The sequence below is a fragment of the Hypomesus transpacificus genome, chromosome 9 (assembly GCF_021917145.1).
Source record: "Hypomesus transpacificus isolate Combined female chromosome 9, fHypTra1, whole genome shotgun sequence".
In the NCBI taxonomy this organism is placed as follows: Eukaryota; Metazoa; Chordata; class Actinopteri; order Osmeriformes; family Osmeridae; genus Hypomesus; species Hypomesus transpacificus.
Window position 1 is genome coordinate 11,976,561 of NC_061068.1, and position 14,484 is coordinate 11,991,044.

General features: G+C 47.6%; 3 protein-coding genes across 3 annotated transcripts; 1 reads left to right on the forward strand and 2 right to left on the reverse strand.

The window, feature by feature from the left end:
• Positions 1-288: 288 nt before the first annotated feature.
• lsm3 (LSM3 homolog, U6 small nuclear RNA and mRNA degradation associated) lies at positions 289-2,146 on the reverse strand. Its single transcript, XM_047025267.1, has 4 exons — positions 2,080-2,146; positions 1,532-1,642; positions 1,241-1,336; positions 289-970 (listed from the first exon to the last, which is right to left on the reverse strand). Exons 1-4 carry the CDS (start codon positions 2,104-2,106, stop codon positions 890-892), a joined length of 315 nt encoding a protein of 104 aa, XP_046881223.1. The 5' UTR covers positions 2,107-2,146; the 3' UTR covers positions 289-889.
• Positions 2,147-4,062: 1,916 nt separating this feature from the next.
• On the forward strand, positions 4,063-8,831 carry zgc:171566. The gene is made up of 9 exons (XM_047025123.1): positions 4,063-4,463; positions 5,416-5,530; positions 6,333-6,383; positions 6,463-6,547; positions 6,736-6,874; positions 7,045-7,151; positions 7,335-7,425; positions 7,656-7,793; positions 8,144-8,831. The coding sequence occupies exons 1-9, from the start codon at positions 4,361-4,363 to the stop codon at positions 8,263-8,265; spliced, it is 951 nt and encodes a 316-aa protein (XP_046881079.1). The 5' UTR covers positions 4,063-4,360; the 3' UTR covers positions 8,266-8,831.
• A 1,735-nt stretch (positions 8,832-10,566) lies between these two features.
• podxl2 (podocalyxin-like 2) lies at positions 10,567-14,104 on the reverse strand. Its single transcript, XM_047025516.1, has 8 exons — positions 13,859-14,104; positions 13,012-13,748; positions 12,477-12,551; positions 11,954-12,110; positions 11,769-11,830; positions 11,481-11,660; positions 10,953-11,218; positions 10,567-10,590 (listed from the first exon to the last, which is right to left on the reverse strand). The coding sequence occupies exons 1-7, from the start codon at positions 14,082-14,084 to the stop codon at positions 10,991-10,993; spliced, it is 1,665 nt and encodes a 554-aa protein (XP_046881472.1). The 5' UTR covers positions 14,085-14,104; the 3' UTR covers positions 10,567-10,590; positions 10,953-10,990.
• Positions 14,105-14,484: the final 380 nt, after the last annotated feature.

Genomic DNA, 14,484 nt, shown 5'->3' on the forward strand with positions numbered 1-14,484 from the left:
AATTGATTTACTAATGCAGTGCTACATAGCTACACAATAACTGTCAACCTACTGTTTTTTCTGACCCAATCTTTTGTATGCTGTGGAGCAAATTGATGATGATGACCCTATAGTGAACTAGCTTTAATGGTGACCAACTTTGATTTTTACATAACCATTCATGTTAATGGTAATCATTAGATTAATGGCATTGATCTAATGTGATTCTGACTCAAAAGTGCTCCCAGTTAGTTTATAACAGCCAGCCTTCCTCGGACCACACAAGCCAGGAATAAGAACACAACCCACTTGTCTTTACAAACTGCTTTGTGCCATTTGGTTTTTATTATTCAAGTGTCACAAGTTACCAAACAACCAAAAATAGGGCTGCCACGCCGTTGCTTCCACAACCTTTACAAAAATATAAAATTAGCCCCCGCCCAGAGATGACCCAGGCTTCTAACACAAGAGCTGGGGACAGTGATCCCCCGTTGTTTAGTTCAAATCAAAACAGGAAGTATGGTCACGACCGGACGAGGAGGGGTCATGACCTCTCGGCTTTTAACAGTCACTTAAAACATACAAAATCATAAGAGGAAAGAAGATTCTATGTGTCAGAATTACAACAAAAACACCATCAAAAGACCAAGTCCCTGTTTGGATTCTCTAGACATGCAACCTCCCATCCTCACAGAAATCACTGATCGTATGTGTGACAGATGGGTATAAGAAGTGTAGCAAGATACCATGCTTACGCCCATCGTATTGTGTTCCATAAGAATTAGCTTTAGGAAGTGAGGAAGGCTGGATCTTTAGAGAATTGAAGCAGGGCTGAACACGTCTTGTTCCTCAGTGAGAGTGAAAGATGGTTGCAGTACATGGAGTCCTAAGACTGCAGCCGAGGGAGGAGCTAGCCAACCCTGAGGGGAGGAGCTACCAGGACAACGCCATCTCCTCGGACAAACAGCATGGGGATGTTCCTCTTCGTGGACTGGGGAAAAACAAACAAACATCAACAAACAAACTCTGTTGGCTGCCTTGTGCTGCGCCGTATGTGTTAGTGTTATTAAGTGTATACATGTACAGGGTTCTCTCAGTGTTCGTGTGAGTAACAGTGTGTTTCCGTGTGCAAGTGTGGGTGTGTTAGCCTGTCATTGCTAGACCCATCTGCCAGAGCAAATAAACCATGAGCTCGCAGATGGGTCAGTCCCCAGGCTATGGGTGTGTGTTTGTGTTCAAATAAAGGGGTGCGTTCGGGTACCTTGTACAACTCTTCATACGTTTCTTCGTCTATCTCCACTGTGGTCACCGTCTCCTCTACGTCTCCGAGTATCATGTTTAAGTGCTGGTCGTAAGCCTAAACAACAGCAACAACGTTACACGGAGTAGGTATGAAAAAACACACCACTAACAACCTATGTGTAGCTTTGGTCTAATGCAACCAGGACTCCCACTGTGTTCAGTTTAAAAAAGGGGTTTGCTAAGTAGGTGGAGTTGGGCCACTTTGAAAGGCTCTGGGGTTGAGGATACAGGTCGTGTGTAGGAGTCTTACGTGGAGTCTGCCCCGTAATTCTCTGTCGTTTCTCATCTTGACGTAGATTCTCTCGTCCAGACTCAGACGGATCAGGTCCAGCGGCTCTTCGACCGTGTTGCTGCTCTGTTGCTGTGAGTTCAAACATACGGCGAGGGAGACAGTGGCGACAGACATGAATCATGATTAGCTACACCGAAAATGAGAATAGGAGTGGGGTTGCAGTAGTGGGGTTAACAGACCGACCGGCTCATGGCAAACACCGAGACCTAGCTGACATGAAAAACAATTATAATCATCGTCAAACGGCTTGTAAAGAAATGTGCAGGGCTCTAACTCATTGTGCTAGCTACCTACGCTGGGTAACCCATCGTAAGTCTCACGTTCATTGAATACACTGTGAACGCTTCAAGGCTGTTTGGGCTAGTGCTAGCTTCAATTAGCTAGCTACTCGAGAAAACGAAAGACGACCAAAAAGACATGCATCTTTTTTCCATTCAGACAAACATCTAAAACTTTCTGTAACTCCTGCAATATCTACAAAAGCTGTCAGATCCGTTATTACCAACCTGCTCAACTTCGTCCGCCATTTTCATATGACGACCCAGAGTGCATTGCGTGGGAAAATGTTGCCACTGTTCATGCGTTCCGGGCGGGTAGCCTCCAGCTCCTGCGTTTAGAAATTAATATGAAATGTAATTTTTTTATGGGATATTTGGAAAAATAACGACCACTATTATTTTGGTAGAAATTAATATTAAATGTAAACATTTTAAGGTATATTTAGAAATATAACGACCACGATTGATTTTGTGGAAATTAAATTGAAACATTTAGCCTTTATTCTGAAAATAACGCTTTATTTGTTTAATATAAAAATAACACAATTCGTTTTAATTAGTTTTTTAGGCTACAGGTGTAAGATCTCTTGCAACATTTCGCTTAATTTATCTCAAATGCATGGCTAGACCTATAAATTATATTTCATACACATTAAATTTTAACAGCATGGGGTGCGTTTCCCGATAACGATGGATCGTAGCTGTTACGAGGGTTCTCTACGATGAAAATAACGATCCATCGTTATTTCTTACGTGCGTTTCCCGAACATGCTCGTAAGGAGAACCATCGTACGTATCTCTTAAGTTGCACTTAACAAGACGCTGTCCATTGTACTGAAATGTGATTCTTCTGACGCAACTTGATGGAGGGTTATGCAAGGTTAAAAACCATGCATATGAATGGTATCACACATGGCATGTCCCAGCTAGCATCCTAAACAATTCAATGTACAAATACAAGCATCTCAATCCAACATATTTACTGTCTTATTTTCTAGTGCCTATATAGTCTAGTGACTATATCTACAATCTTGCATAGGCCAACAGCTTCCCAAGACCATGTTTGCAATCTCATAATTATCACATATTGGCCACAAATGACATTGTGACAAATGACAAACACATAAGTAATGAATACCCCATGTCTTCAACATGGAATCATTGTTTTTGACATGAATAATCAACTCTACTTTAATTGATGGTTGATCAATTATACTCATTATGAGTGTAAGATATGTCAGATGACATCATGATATCATGATGCTCCTGAACCACATAGAAGCAGACCTGCAGAGGCTAACAAGGAGGTCCTTTGCACTGACCCCTGTAACCCAACTACTGGCAGTGTTAAGGTTCTATGCCATTGGCAGTTTTCTGAAGGTTATTGGAGATGGACATGGGCTCGCCAAGGCCTCAGTGTCAAGATCTGTGCAGGCTGTCACAACTGCATTACTTTGCCACATCTCAGACCACATCCAATTCCCCATATCAGAGGGGACAAGTCTGCAGTGCAGGACTTAGGCTATCTTCAATGGCTTTTATGATTTTCGTACGAGTTTTCACTCCCTCCCAGCCCATTCACCCTGTGTGACTTCAACCCTGTGGAGTCTTTCCATTTCCTGGGCGCCACCATCTCCTAACATCAGGCTCGGCTCTGCCACCAGCCTCTTCATCCACCGGGCTTGGCGTGCTACCAGCCCTATAATTCTAATAAACATCTTCAATGTTCAATTGTTGTTGTGTTATTGTACTCGTAAAAGCGTTACGTTAATGCATTTCTAGTTTCTATTGCACATTACAACAGCCATATTTCAATGTTATAGTATTTTGAATAAGACTGACATTTGTTTTTTAAATACCTTCATTGCATGCGCCAAACCCACTAAATCAAATTATTTTGTGTAACCTAAATTTACTTGAGGATAAACCGGATTCTGATATTTTTTCGGCAGTTAAACTTGTATGGTTCACTAAGAAATATCCCAGTTCCAGCGTAACTGGTGTAAAAAGAGGACCAAAAAAATCTTATTTTCCATCGGAATTAACTTTCAGCATGAGTTTAATGTAGTTTTCATGGTCGGCCTACGCGTGTCTCCACTGAGTCTCTGTGCTACGATGCACTTAGCGATCTACGACTGGTCTGGAGCTCTCGTTGATCTACGACGATTTTGAAGTGCCTCTTTAGCTACGATGGTTTCGGGAAACGGCCCGTACAACTAAGATCCATCGTACGATGGACTCTACGATCAACTTAGGCTTACGATGCTTTCGGGAAACGCACCCCTGAATGTTCTGTTGCGTGCATTTGTGCGCTTGTTTGCACACGTCACTGGACCGATGGTGCGCGTTTTCTCTCCCTGCGCCCCCGCCACCATGCGCACGATGAGAATTATCCGGCTGCAGCAGAGACACGAGCCACAGGACTCCTGCTGACTAAAGACATAATTCACCGATCTCAACCTGTCTTTTTTACCCTTAGTTTATTTTGCTGGTGTGGTGACCGAGGTGAATGTGTTCTCCGGTGGTAGTTTCTGCGGTGCTGACCGCCTGCCTCTGCGGTCTGCTTTTGCCGGTGGCGTGCACTCCTCAGCTGAATTACCGACCAATAATCGGTAAGGCAACCTGAACCAACCGACTGAATGAGTAAAAATTGCATTATGTAATATGGCGAGAGAAAAAACAATTGGGCTCAATGCTTCATCATAGGCTATGTCTTGTTCTAGACTTTTCTGTGCGTGTGTGCGTGCATTTGTGTCCATGTACACTTGTGTGCGTGCGCCTGAAAGACATACATGATGAATTTGAATATCTCTTGCGAGGCCTGTCCCCAGTGTTTCTCAAACCCAGGTCCGTGCACTGGCAACGGTCCGTAGATGCATAGCTTTCGATCTGGAGCAAATAATTGGCTATAACGCCCCAATTCAACAGAAATGATTAGAAAGCAGTTTGTATGCTAGTATGAGCCGAAAAGGATAACCTATACAGTAGTTAGCCATGATCAGCACATAACCTAAAACAACCCAGCTTTGCAGCTCAAAATCAAAAAATGAATACATTTACATGTATGCATTTACATACACATAAACACATTCCAATGAGTCCACATTGAAGTTAGGAGTCAGGGAGTCAGATGGCTGAGCGGTGAGGGAGTCGAGCTAGTAATCAGAAGGTTGCTGGATCGATTCCCCGCCGTGCCACATGATGTTGTGTCCTTGGGCAAGGCACTTCACCCTACTTGCCTCGGGGGGAATGTCCCTGTACTTACTGTAAGTCGCTCTGGAAAAGAGCGTCTGCTAAATGACTAAATGTAAATGTAAGTTAGAGAAGCTGTTTTATGGTATTCTTAGCTGTCAATAAGCCAACTGTGTATTCCCCCACCTCATACCAACCACCATTCACTCAGTCTTCAATTGGTTAAACTCACTCCTCGGTATAAATACCGCTCCCCACTTCTGTCTGCACAGCCAGCTGAACTGTTTCTGTGATCACATTGAGGGGGGAAACCACGCTGATCAGCGAAGCGATGACACCTGTGGCATGTATTAACCTGTCAGTGTTGTCCAGGTGTGCTGGCCCAGGAGAACATTGTGGAAGACGTCCACGCCCTGGGCTCCTCCTACATCGCTGCCTCCTATGTGAAGTACCTGGAGGGGGCGGGGGCCCGCGTGGTGCCCATCAGGTGACCTGCGCACCCCGGCTCACTGGACACACACAGTGCACACGTACTGGAAAGATGGGTCATGCAGCTCACTTTGTGTTCTATGTGGCTCCAGAGGTTAAATGATCTGCAGTGGTAAAGAAAGGTACTTCTACAGACATGATGATGAAGATGTAGGTACATTTGAGTTTGACGCTGAGGATGATGTTGAGATCAGGTTTTCTCTGCAATGGAAAAACATGTAGCTACCATGCCACTTTCTGTGTGTACTTTGTGGTTACATCCTCTGAGAGGAGCTCTAAAACATCAAAACGGGAACAGGATGTGGTAGATCTTCCAGACAAGTTCTTCATTTGATGTCTGTAGATGTACTTTTCTTTACCTTGTTATTACTACATTATGGGCTCAGAGACACTCAATGCTGTGGTAAGCTGGCGACAAGGATGGAATATGTATGTTACCTGATGATGATGATGATGTAGGTTCACTTGAGTTTGACGCTGAGGATGATGTTGAGATCAAGTTTTCTCTGCAATGGAAAAATGTGTAGCTACCATTCCACTTTCTGTGTGTACTGTGTGGTTACATGCTCTGAGAGGAACTCTAACCACGCTTCACCCTATGCTATGTAACTTACTCCCAAACCTCTGTTCACTAGCCTACACACCAAGGTCTTAACACTGATGGGGAGTGGGGACAAAAAAAAGCATATGCTAACATGACACCTGCCCTGACGCAACTTATTGGTGGTGACGTTTCAGTAGTCTAACAGTAGCACCCCACTCTTTGCTTGCCTGAACAACTGTTGTCTCTGTTCTTACAGAATTAATCAAACAGAAGGAGAATATGTGAAGATATTCAACTCCATTAATGGGTGAGTATCAAGGATTTTTGAGTATGAAGTTGTTGTTTTTTTGTATTTATTGATCGGTTGTGTGTGTGTGTGTGTGCAGTGTGCTGTTGCCAGGAGGAGATGTGGACCTTCAGACTTCCCAGTTCAGCCGCGTGTCCAAGATCCTGTACGACCTGGCTATCAAGGTAACTGTTTGTAACCAAGTCTCACATCAATGGATTCCTCATCTTCTGAAAAGGTATCTCTGTAGCTTCTGTTCTGAATGCATTTCCACTAGACTGACACAACTAAAAGTGATTTGAAATGGCATTAGAAATTCTGTATTTGACTGTATTCCTCTGATTTGTTTGTCGATGTTGTTGCTGATCATCAGGCCAACGATGCAGGGGACTACTTCCCTATCTGGGGCACCTGCCAGGGCTTTCAGCAGATGACAGTCTTGGCCAGCAACAAGAACCTCCTCACCCTCACCGACACCAAGGCTGTGGCCCTGCCCCTCACCCTCACACCAGGTACCCTCACCCTCTCATCCCCTCTCCTCACCCCCACAGACACCAAGGCTGTGGCCCTCACCCTCTCGCCAAGGACCCTCCTTCCTCCACCTCTCCTCCCCCCCCTCTGTCTATACCCACCCGTCTCACCCCTCCTGCCCTGTCTGTCTGCCCGCCTGCCTTGTCCCCAGGAGCCCAGAGCAGTCGTCTGTTCAGGACCTTCCCCAGAGAGCTGCTGCAGGCCCTGGCGTCTGAGAACATCACCTCCAACTTCCACAGCTGGAGCCTCTCCCTGCAGGTACACAGAAGGTCTTTCCACATTAACACGCGCCGAGTGTTGAAGTTTAGAGAAAAGTTCAAAGTTTCTCCCTCATACACAACCAGCCTCTGTCCCTGGGAAGCACGCTGGTCTAATCGAATGTAGTCGAATACGATCCACTCTAATCAGTCTAATGTGATCCTGCTCTAATGCAATCGGCAGAACTACAGCAGGAACGCCAAGTTGAAACGCTTTTACAGGATCCTGTCCACCAACAACGACGGCAAGAAGGATTTCATCTCCACCATGGAGGGTAGGAGGGAGGGGGGCACAGAGGGCATGGGGTATCTGCTTGTGTGTGTGAGTAGGGTATGTGGGTGTGTGTGTGTGTGTGTGTTTGGCAGTGACACACTGTAGAACCGGTACCAGTTCTGCACTGCCCTCTTCCCATCTAGACTAGACGACTAGTTTAAAGTCCCTTTTAAACTAGACTATCTACCCTAACTAAGGCGAGCCCACCTGCCCATCCCCTCTGACCCCCAGCCCACAGGTACCCGTTCTACGCGGTCCAGTGGCACCCAGAGAAGGCTCCGTTTGAGTGGATCCAGAAAGCAGGCATGGTCCACACATCCTCCGCAGTCTCGGCCTCCTTCTACACCGCCAGCTTTTTTGTGTCAGAGGGTGAGCACTGAGCAACCTGTGGGGTCAACCTGCGGGGTCAACCTGCGGGGTCAGCCTGTTCAGTCAGTCTGTGGGGTCAGCCTGTTCGCTCAGTCTGTGGGGTTAGCGTGTTCGGTCAGTCTGTGGGGTTAGCCTGTTCAGTCTGTCTGTGGAGTCAGCCTGTTCGGTCAGTCTGTGGGGTTAGCGTGTTCGGTCAGCCACAGGTCAACCTGTCTGTCTTTGGCTTTGAACTAATAAACTTACCCTCCAATTCCTTATTGAATGTTTTTATTAATCGATCTTTTTCCTCTCACCCTGAACCTCTTCTTCTCCACCCTTCTCCGTTCTCCTCCTCTCCTCGCGGTGTCCAGCCATGAAGAGCCAGCACCAGTTCCTCAGCCTCATGGAGGAGGAGAGAGCTCTCATCTACAACTACTCCCCTGTCTTCAGAGGAGTCCAAAGTGTCTTCATGCAGAACTATTACTTTGACTAGACCCGACACACAGCTCATCACTAGACGTAACGCAGTCACAGTCATCGTCAACCTTTAGTGAACCTTTAGAAATGAACTGATGAATGAAGAGGAAGTGTTGGGGACGGTTTCCCTAGGTCGTGTCTGGTCCTTCTGAAAGGACAATTCCATGAAGATTGTAGTGTTGAAACGATGTGTCTTTGGGAAACTTTGTTTATTGCAAGTTTTGCGATTTTCTTTTGGAAAACGATTGGAATTCTTGAATGTAATTCCTTTTTAGATCTGTAGTACTTGTAAATCTCTGTGTCTCAAGGATGATTGTAATTGTCCAAATTGAAGTATTATGGCATTGGTTACAGAAGCAGTGTTTAATCCATGTTCATTCCACTTCAAAGTGTCAGTATTTCCTTCATTCTGTGGTTTAGGCTGTCGGTGGGTGAGGGTTGGTTGTGTGTGATAGCAGGTTGTCCCAGCTTGTATGTCTGAGACACAGATCACACGTTATGTTTTCCAAACAGAACGAATAGGATGTTAATCATTTGCTAAGCCATCTGACCAGTGTATTGGCAATAAAGTTAACAACCATACCCACAGACTTGACCCTCTGTTGAACCTGGATTGTTGTCCTGTGTCTCTATGTCTATGTATGGGTTCAGACGCTAGATATTTCCATAACTTCAACTGCTTCAAGTCCTACTGCACACTGTGGAAATGGTCAGGGAAACAGTAGTTTGTGAATGACACTAGAGGGTGCTGTTGTGACATTCATCACAGCAGCATGTTTCTTGTGGCAGAGTATATTAGGGCTCTCCAACTAGGTTTTTTTTGCTGCAACCCCAGTTGTTACTAACCTGATTCAACACATTAACTAGCTAAGTATTAGAATCAGGAGTGCTATATTACTGTCGGAGTGAAAACCTAAATGTCTAGGAGCGAGGTTGGAGAGTGCGGATGTGAACACAAATCGATATTTCCTCAGATGTAACTCCAAACTTTATTTGCAGTATCTCACGGTTACATAGAAAACAGTAAAGGCAGATGAATAGATAAAGAATACAAACATGAAAGGACAAACCTCATGTATAAATGGAAACATAAATTACAATAAAACATCCTATTTATAAGAAGACGTATGGAGAGGTTTTACAGCAAGACACATTAATTTCCCTGTGACAGGATGAGACAATGACACATTTCCAGATGGAGATCAGAACTGAAGCTTGGACAAGACTACAGATATCCTGCACTCTCCTTGGAGCCCTAGTAAGATGCCCTCTAGCACAGGTCTGCATGTGAGACTGCAGTAAAAGCACGTTCAGAATGACTGCTTTGACGTCACCTCGGAACCCGGATCTGTCAAGCTTCAAAGTTTGTATAGAGGACACCCCTGTGACTATGGGCTTGTCAAGGTGTATCAGCATACAGCAAACAGAAGATTACAATATCTCCGTATTTTTCCAAGAAAACGATTCACAAGACTACTCCTTGAATAATGTTGATACCTCACACAGCAGTATAACCTTAAAATAAAACTCATTTCAAACAGTAATAACTATAGCCAAGCTTGGTCCAAGACACATTGCAGGCAATGGTGACAATAGCATGCTTGTTAATACTGCCCCCTAGTGTTAGGAGTTGGGAAGGCGCCCCCTTGTGTCTGTGTACACACCGTTTCATAGCTTTATATTACATGAAAACAGTAACGCCAGGCAAAGCATTTCTCATATATTCTAAACGTAGATATATATGTTCACATAAACATTGCTACAGTGTTGTTTTGTCCTCGGGCCCACAGACCGTAGAAGCAGCAGGACTACATTCATATATACAGGCCACGTGTGGGCACCCAGCTGTGAGGGTCCTCTGTCCTCACCCTGCAGGGCAGCCTGACATGGAGGGACTGTTTCCACTCACAACCCGGCATCCTGGCCCATGTATGCTTGGAGACACAAGGGCTGTACGGCACATCTTAAAACAAATATTTGCCGTGTTGGCCAAAACACTTTCAAGTAACCATGAGCCATTTGGTTTCCCTTGTTTTTTCTTATATAACAAAGGAGTTTGAGAAGCTTTGATTCAGCAAACCAATCAGAACTTTAACTCTGGTCTGTGACAAGCCAATCACAGAGACCCTGTTGGGGGTCTTAGCAGTATCGTATGACACTTGTCTCACCAAGCATAGAGCGAGGAGGCAGAGAATGTGTAAAGGTGTCTATAGTGTTGGAACAGCTGGGTCAAACTATCCTGACCAAGCCAAAAAGAAGAGCGTTATGAACACACAGCATTCGACTCTGCAGAGACCTGGCCGAGCCAACAACGAGGGAGAGAGAGAGATGGGTAAAGAAAAAGTAGGAGAGAGGGAGAAAGAGGGAGAAAGAGGGAGAGAGAAAGAGGAAGAGAGAGAAAGGCAGCCTTGAAGCTGCTCTGAATGAGCACATCATCGTGCCTCCCCTCTCTGCTCCTATGGGCTCACGTGCTTGTTGGCCCTGCGGCGGTGCAGCCATGCTGACTCAGACAGGCACGCGTCCTGCCGAGTCATGAAACATCTACGTAGCTGGACGCCACCCAGGATGCAACTGACCTAACATGAATGAGCCGACAGCAGACAGTCGACCCCACCACAATTCTGTCCCTCATTCTCTCTTCTTTTTCTCTCTGTTGGCAAAGTCTTCCCTCTTTCTCCTTTTTTCTCTCTCTCTCTCTTTTCTCCCGCTCCCTCTCTCCCTTCCTCTGTTCTTCTCCTCCTTCAGAGATGGGTATCTTCCTCCATGTCATCCTCTTCCGCTTCTCTCTCCGACTGGTTGACCAACACCTGCCAGCGGTTACTCTCCTCCCCGCCTCCCGCCCCTCCACCTGCCATCCCATTGGTGCTGGGCTTCTTCTCCTGCATCTCTGGTTGGCTGTCGTTCATCACGTCCAGGGTGGGGTTGTCATGGCAGCCGTTCTCCACAAAGTGTAGCTCCTCGCCTCGGGACTTGGGTGCAGAAAACCAGGATGTAGGGTTAGATTAGATTAGGACTGGGATTACAACTGAAACTAAGACTGGGATCATCAGACCTGATAGACTATTTATGTACAGGGTTGTGGCTACACGTGTGCGCAAAAATGAAATGCGTTCACAGTTCATAGGATATGAGCTGTCTGTCTGTCTCTCTGTCTGTCTCTCTGTCTCTCTGCCTGTCTGCCTGTCTGTCTGTCTATGTCTGTCTGACTCTCCTGGCCTGGTTCTGACCCACCATGGTCTTGGTCTTGGGCAGCTGCCTCTGCCAGCAGATGTAGATGAGTCCGGTGGTGATGATGACCATGCACACCGACCCGATGATGACCAGAACCACGAACAGCTTGCCGTAGTCCGACCGCGTCTGGCTGGGCCGGGAGTGGCACGTACTGGCAGCAGAGTAGTTCTGGATGCCAACCTAGAACACACACACACCCGCACACACACACACGAGCAAGAAAAGTCTCAGTAGGACAGACAGTCTAAGCATGTGAGAGGAGCAGCTCCTAGAAGCACGGTGTCTCACCTCAAGCAGCCCTTTCCTGATCTCTCCCAGCATAGACAGCACATCCTTGGTGGCGATCACACCTGCACAGACAGGCCACACTCAACAGGCCACCGCCACAACGACTGACAGTGGCGGATGTGCGTGGGTGCGTTAATGCATGTGTGTGCCTGTATGTGTTAATGCGTGCGCGCGTGTGTGTGTACCGTGTTGGGTGGCCAGGGTCATGAGCAGCTGGTGGTCATGTCTGGGGGTCTTGCTGAGGGAGACCTGCCAGGAGCCCTGGGGGCTGTTCATCCTCCTGGAGAACACTGTTTCCACCAGCTCCAGCAGCCTGGGCCCACTCTCCTCACGGAACTCATCCTGACACACACACACACGCATGAGCACGCACATACGCAGATACACACACACACACACACATACAGCAACATGCAACAACACACACAGCATGCACACACACATAAACACACACACATAGCAACACGCACAAAGACAGACACGCACACCCACAGAGGAACGAGCACATCGAAGAAAAACTCAGTCAAGTCAATAAGCAGTCGTTGCTGTGACAACCAAAAGAGTCAAATAGATTCGAATCGGGTTTCGTACTGTTGCCATAGAGACATAATTGGTGGGAGAAGAGAGGAGAAGAAATGAAAGGAGAAGCGAAGAGAGGAGAGTAGTGGGAAGGAGAAGAAATGAAAGGAGACGCGAGGAGAGACTTACACAGTCCAGGTTCTCAGTGGTGTTGAGGATGACGTAGCCCCGCCCAGCTAGCTCGCTCCAGTCCACACACACCACCTGGAGAGGAGGAGGAACAGAGGAGAGGAGGAGATGGAGTAGCAAGATGGACGGTGAGAAAGAAAACAAACACTGTCATATCAAGATAGCCAGCAGCACATCCCTCAGCTACAAGCTTGAGTTGGACGGAGCCTGCCTGGGACTGACACAGGAGATCCCAGTCTTGTTCTAAAGTGCCAGCACATTCAGTCCTACTATTACTGAATTCTAGAATTACAGTATATTAGCAGTATTAATTGTCTTTTAGTGTTAGAGTATCCTACAATTACAATGGTCTAGTGTTAGAGAGTGTTATGTCACAGTATTGTAGTGCTATGGGATCTCTGAATTACAGTGGTGTTAGGTTATACTGTTTAACAGTATTGTGGCATGTATTTTTGTATTGTCACAGTCTTGTATTTTGAAGAAATGGCTAAAGCTCAGTTATAGAGTGACAGGACAGTCTCTGTCTCCTAGCTACCTGCTGCTCCTCCCCCTCTGTGTCTATCAGCCCCGCCTCCGAGAGCAGCTCTGTGGTTCTGCCTCTGACCTCAGAACTGCCACCCCGAGGGGGCGTGGCTTCATCCAGCCTATCCCAGGACACCTGGTTGAAGCCCACGGTTGCTGCCAGAGAGGAGGAGGGGACTGTGGTCAGGGGGGTGTGGCCTCCTGCCTTCTCCCAGTCACTCCGTCTCCTGTCGGCCTCCTCCTCCGACTCCTCCCCTTCCTCCTCTTCGCCAACCAATCCGTGTGTGCGAGCGTGGCCGGGCTGAAGAGGCTCTCTGCTGGGCGGGGCTCCAACCTCAGGCACAGTAGGATTCTGGGTAAGGACAGGGTCCAGGTATATTAGATCCGGCCTCCTCTCCTCCTCGTTCTGCTCCTCCTTCTCTGCCTGCTCCTCCTCTTCCTCCTCATCCCGCCCCTGGAGCAGCCACAGGCCAGTGAGATCAGAGGGGGTTGAACTCGGCAAGCCAGCTACTGCAGCAGAGGTGGTTGGAGGGGTGGTGGTGGAGAGGTCATCCCTAGGATGAGGCACCACGGGCAGGCCACTGGCCTGGCCCTCCTCCCGCTCCCACAGCTCCCTCTCCAGGGCCTCCAGGCCAGCCTCCAGCCCGGCCTCCAGGCCAGGATCCAGCTCAGGAAGCAGAGAGGTGAGGTTGGGCTGTCTGGCCTCCTGGAAGTCTGGTGTGGAGGTCTGGAGTAAGTGAGGGTGGTACTCTGCTTGACAGACACAAACACTTATTAGTTTGAAGTTGACCGGCAGTGAGGAGAGAACTAAGAAGGAAAAGTCCTATAACAGTGTGTCTCTGTGTGTGTCATCTACCCACCAACCGGGGCCTCTGATCCTGGCCGTGTGTCGTTCCCCTCGGCTGTCTCCTCCCACAGTCTGGTTGACGACAGACGCTTGTCCTCACTGTCCTCCGTGAAGAAGCCCGAGGCCTCCTGAGAGCTGTCCATCCCGTCCAGGCCCTGCTCCATCTCTCTCTTCACCACGTACGAGTCCGGGTGACTGAGGAGGAATCTCGCCCTCTCCTCCTCCTTTTCTCTCTGCATCCTCCGCTTCTCCTCCTCCCTCCTCTCCTCCTCCCTCCTCTCCTCCTCCTCCCTCCTCTCCTCCTCCCTCCTCTCCTCCTCCTCCCTCCACTGCTCCTCCCTCCTTTCCTCCCTCCTCTCCTCCTCCATCCTCTCATCCTCATCTCTGTGCTGCAACACATCCAGGGTCAGCTCCTGTTCCACAGAGGTATGGACTACATCCTGGAACTGGGACAACTGACTTCTGTCTATGTCCATGACCAAGGGGGGATGGGTACCGTCTATGTCTTGGACCAAAGGGGGATGGGTACCGTCTATGTCCTGGACCAAGGGAGGATGGGTACCGTCTATGTCTTGGACCAAGGGGGGATGGGTACCGTCTATGTCTTGGACCAAAGGGGGATGGGTACCATCTATGTCT

What these genes read in the sequence shown, in the direction of transcription:
- podxl2 (XM_047025516.1), bottom strand. Translation starts at nt 14,084, where the DNA reads ATGCAGAGAGAAAAGGAGGAGGAGAGGGCGAGATTCCTCCTCAGTCAC. An exon ending in CCACTGAGAACCTGGACTGT is followed by an intron (nt 12,111 to 12,476) that starts GTAAGTCTCTCC and finishes TGTGTGTGTCAG; the next exon opens with GATGAGTTCCGTGAGGAGAG. An exon ending in TGCCCAAGACCAAGACCATG is followed by an intron (nt 11,219 to 11,480) that starts GTGGGTCAGAAC and finishes TCTGCACCCAAG; the next exon opens with TCCCGAGGCGAGGAGCTACA.
- zgc:171566 (XM_047025123.1), top strand. Translation starts at nt 4,361, where the DNA reads ATGTGTTCTCCGGTGGTAGTTTCTGCGGTGCTGACCGCCTGCCTCTGC. An exon ending in TGTACGACCTGGCTATCAAG is followed by an intron (nt 6,548 to 6,735) that starts GTAACTGTTTGT and finishes GCTGATCATCAG; the next exon opens with GCCAACGATGCAGGGGACTA. An exon ending in GCTGGAGCCTCTCCCTGCAG is followed by an intron (nt 7,152 to 7,334) that starts GTACACAGAAGG and finishes TGCAATCGGCAG; the next exon opens with AACTACAGCAGGAACGCCAA.
- lsm3 (XM_047025267.1), bottom strand. Translation starts at nt 2,106, where the DNA reads ATGAAAATGGCGGACGAAGTTGAGCAG. An exon ending in AATTACGGGGCAGACTCCAC is followed by an intron (nt 1,337 to 1,531) that starts GTAAGACTCCTA and finishes GCTGTTGTTTAG; the next exon opens with GCTTACGACCAGCACTTAAA. An exon ending in CGTATGAAGAGTTGTACAAG is followed by an intron (nt 971 to 1,240) that starts GTACCCGAACGC and finishes GTTTTTCCCCAG; the next exon opens with TCCACGAAGAGGAACATCCC.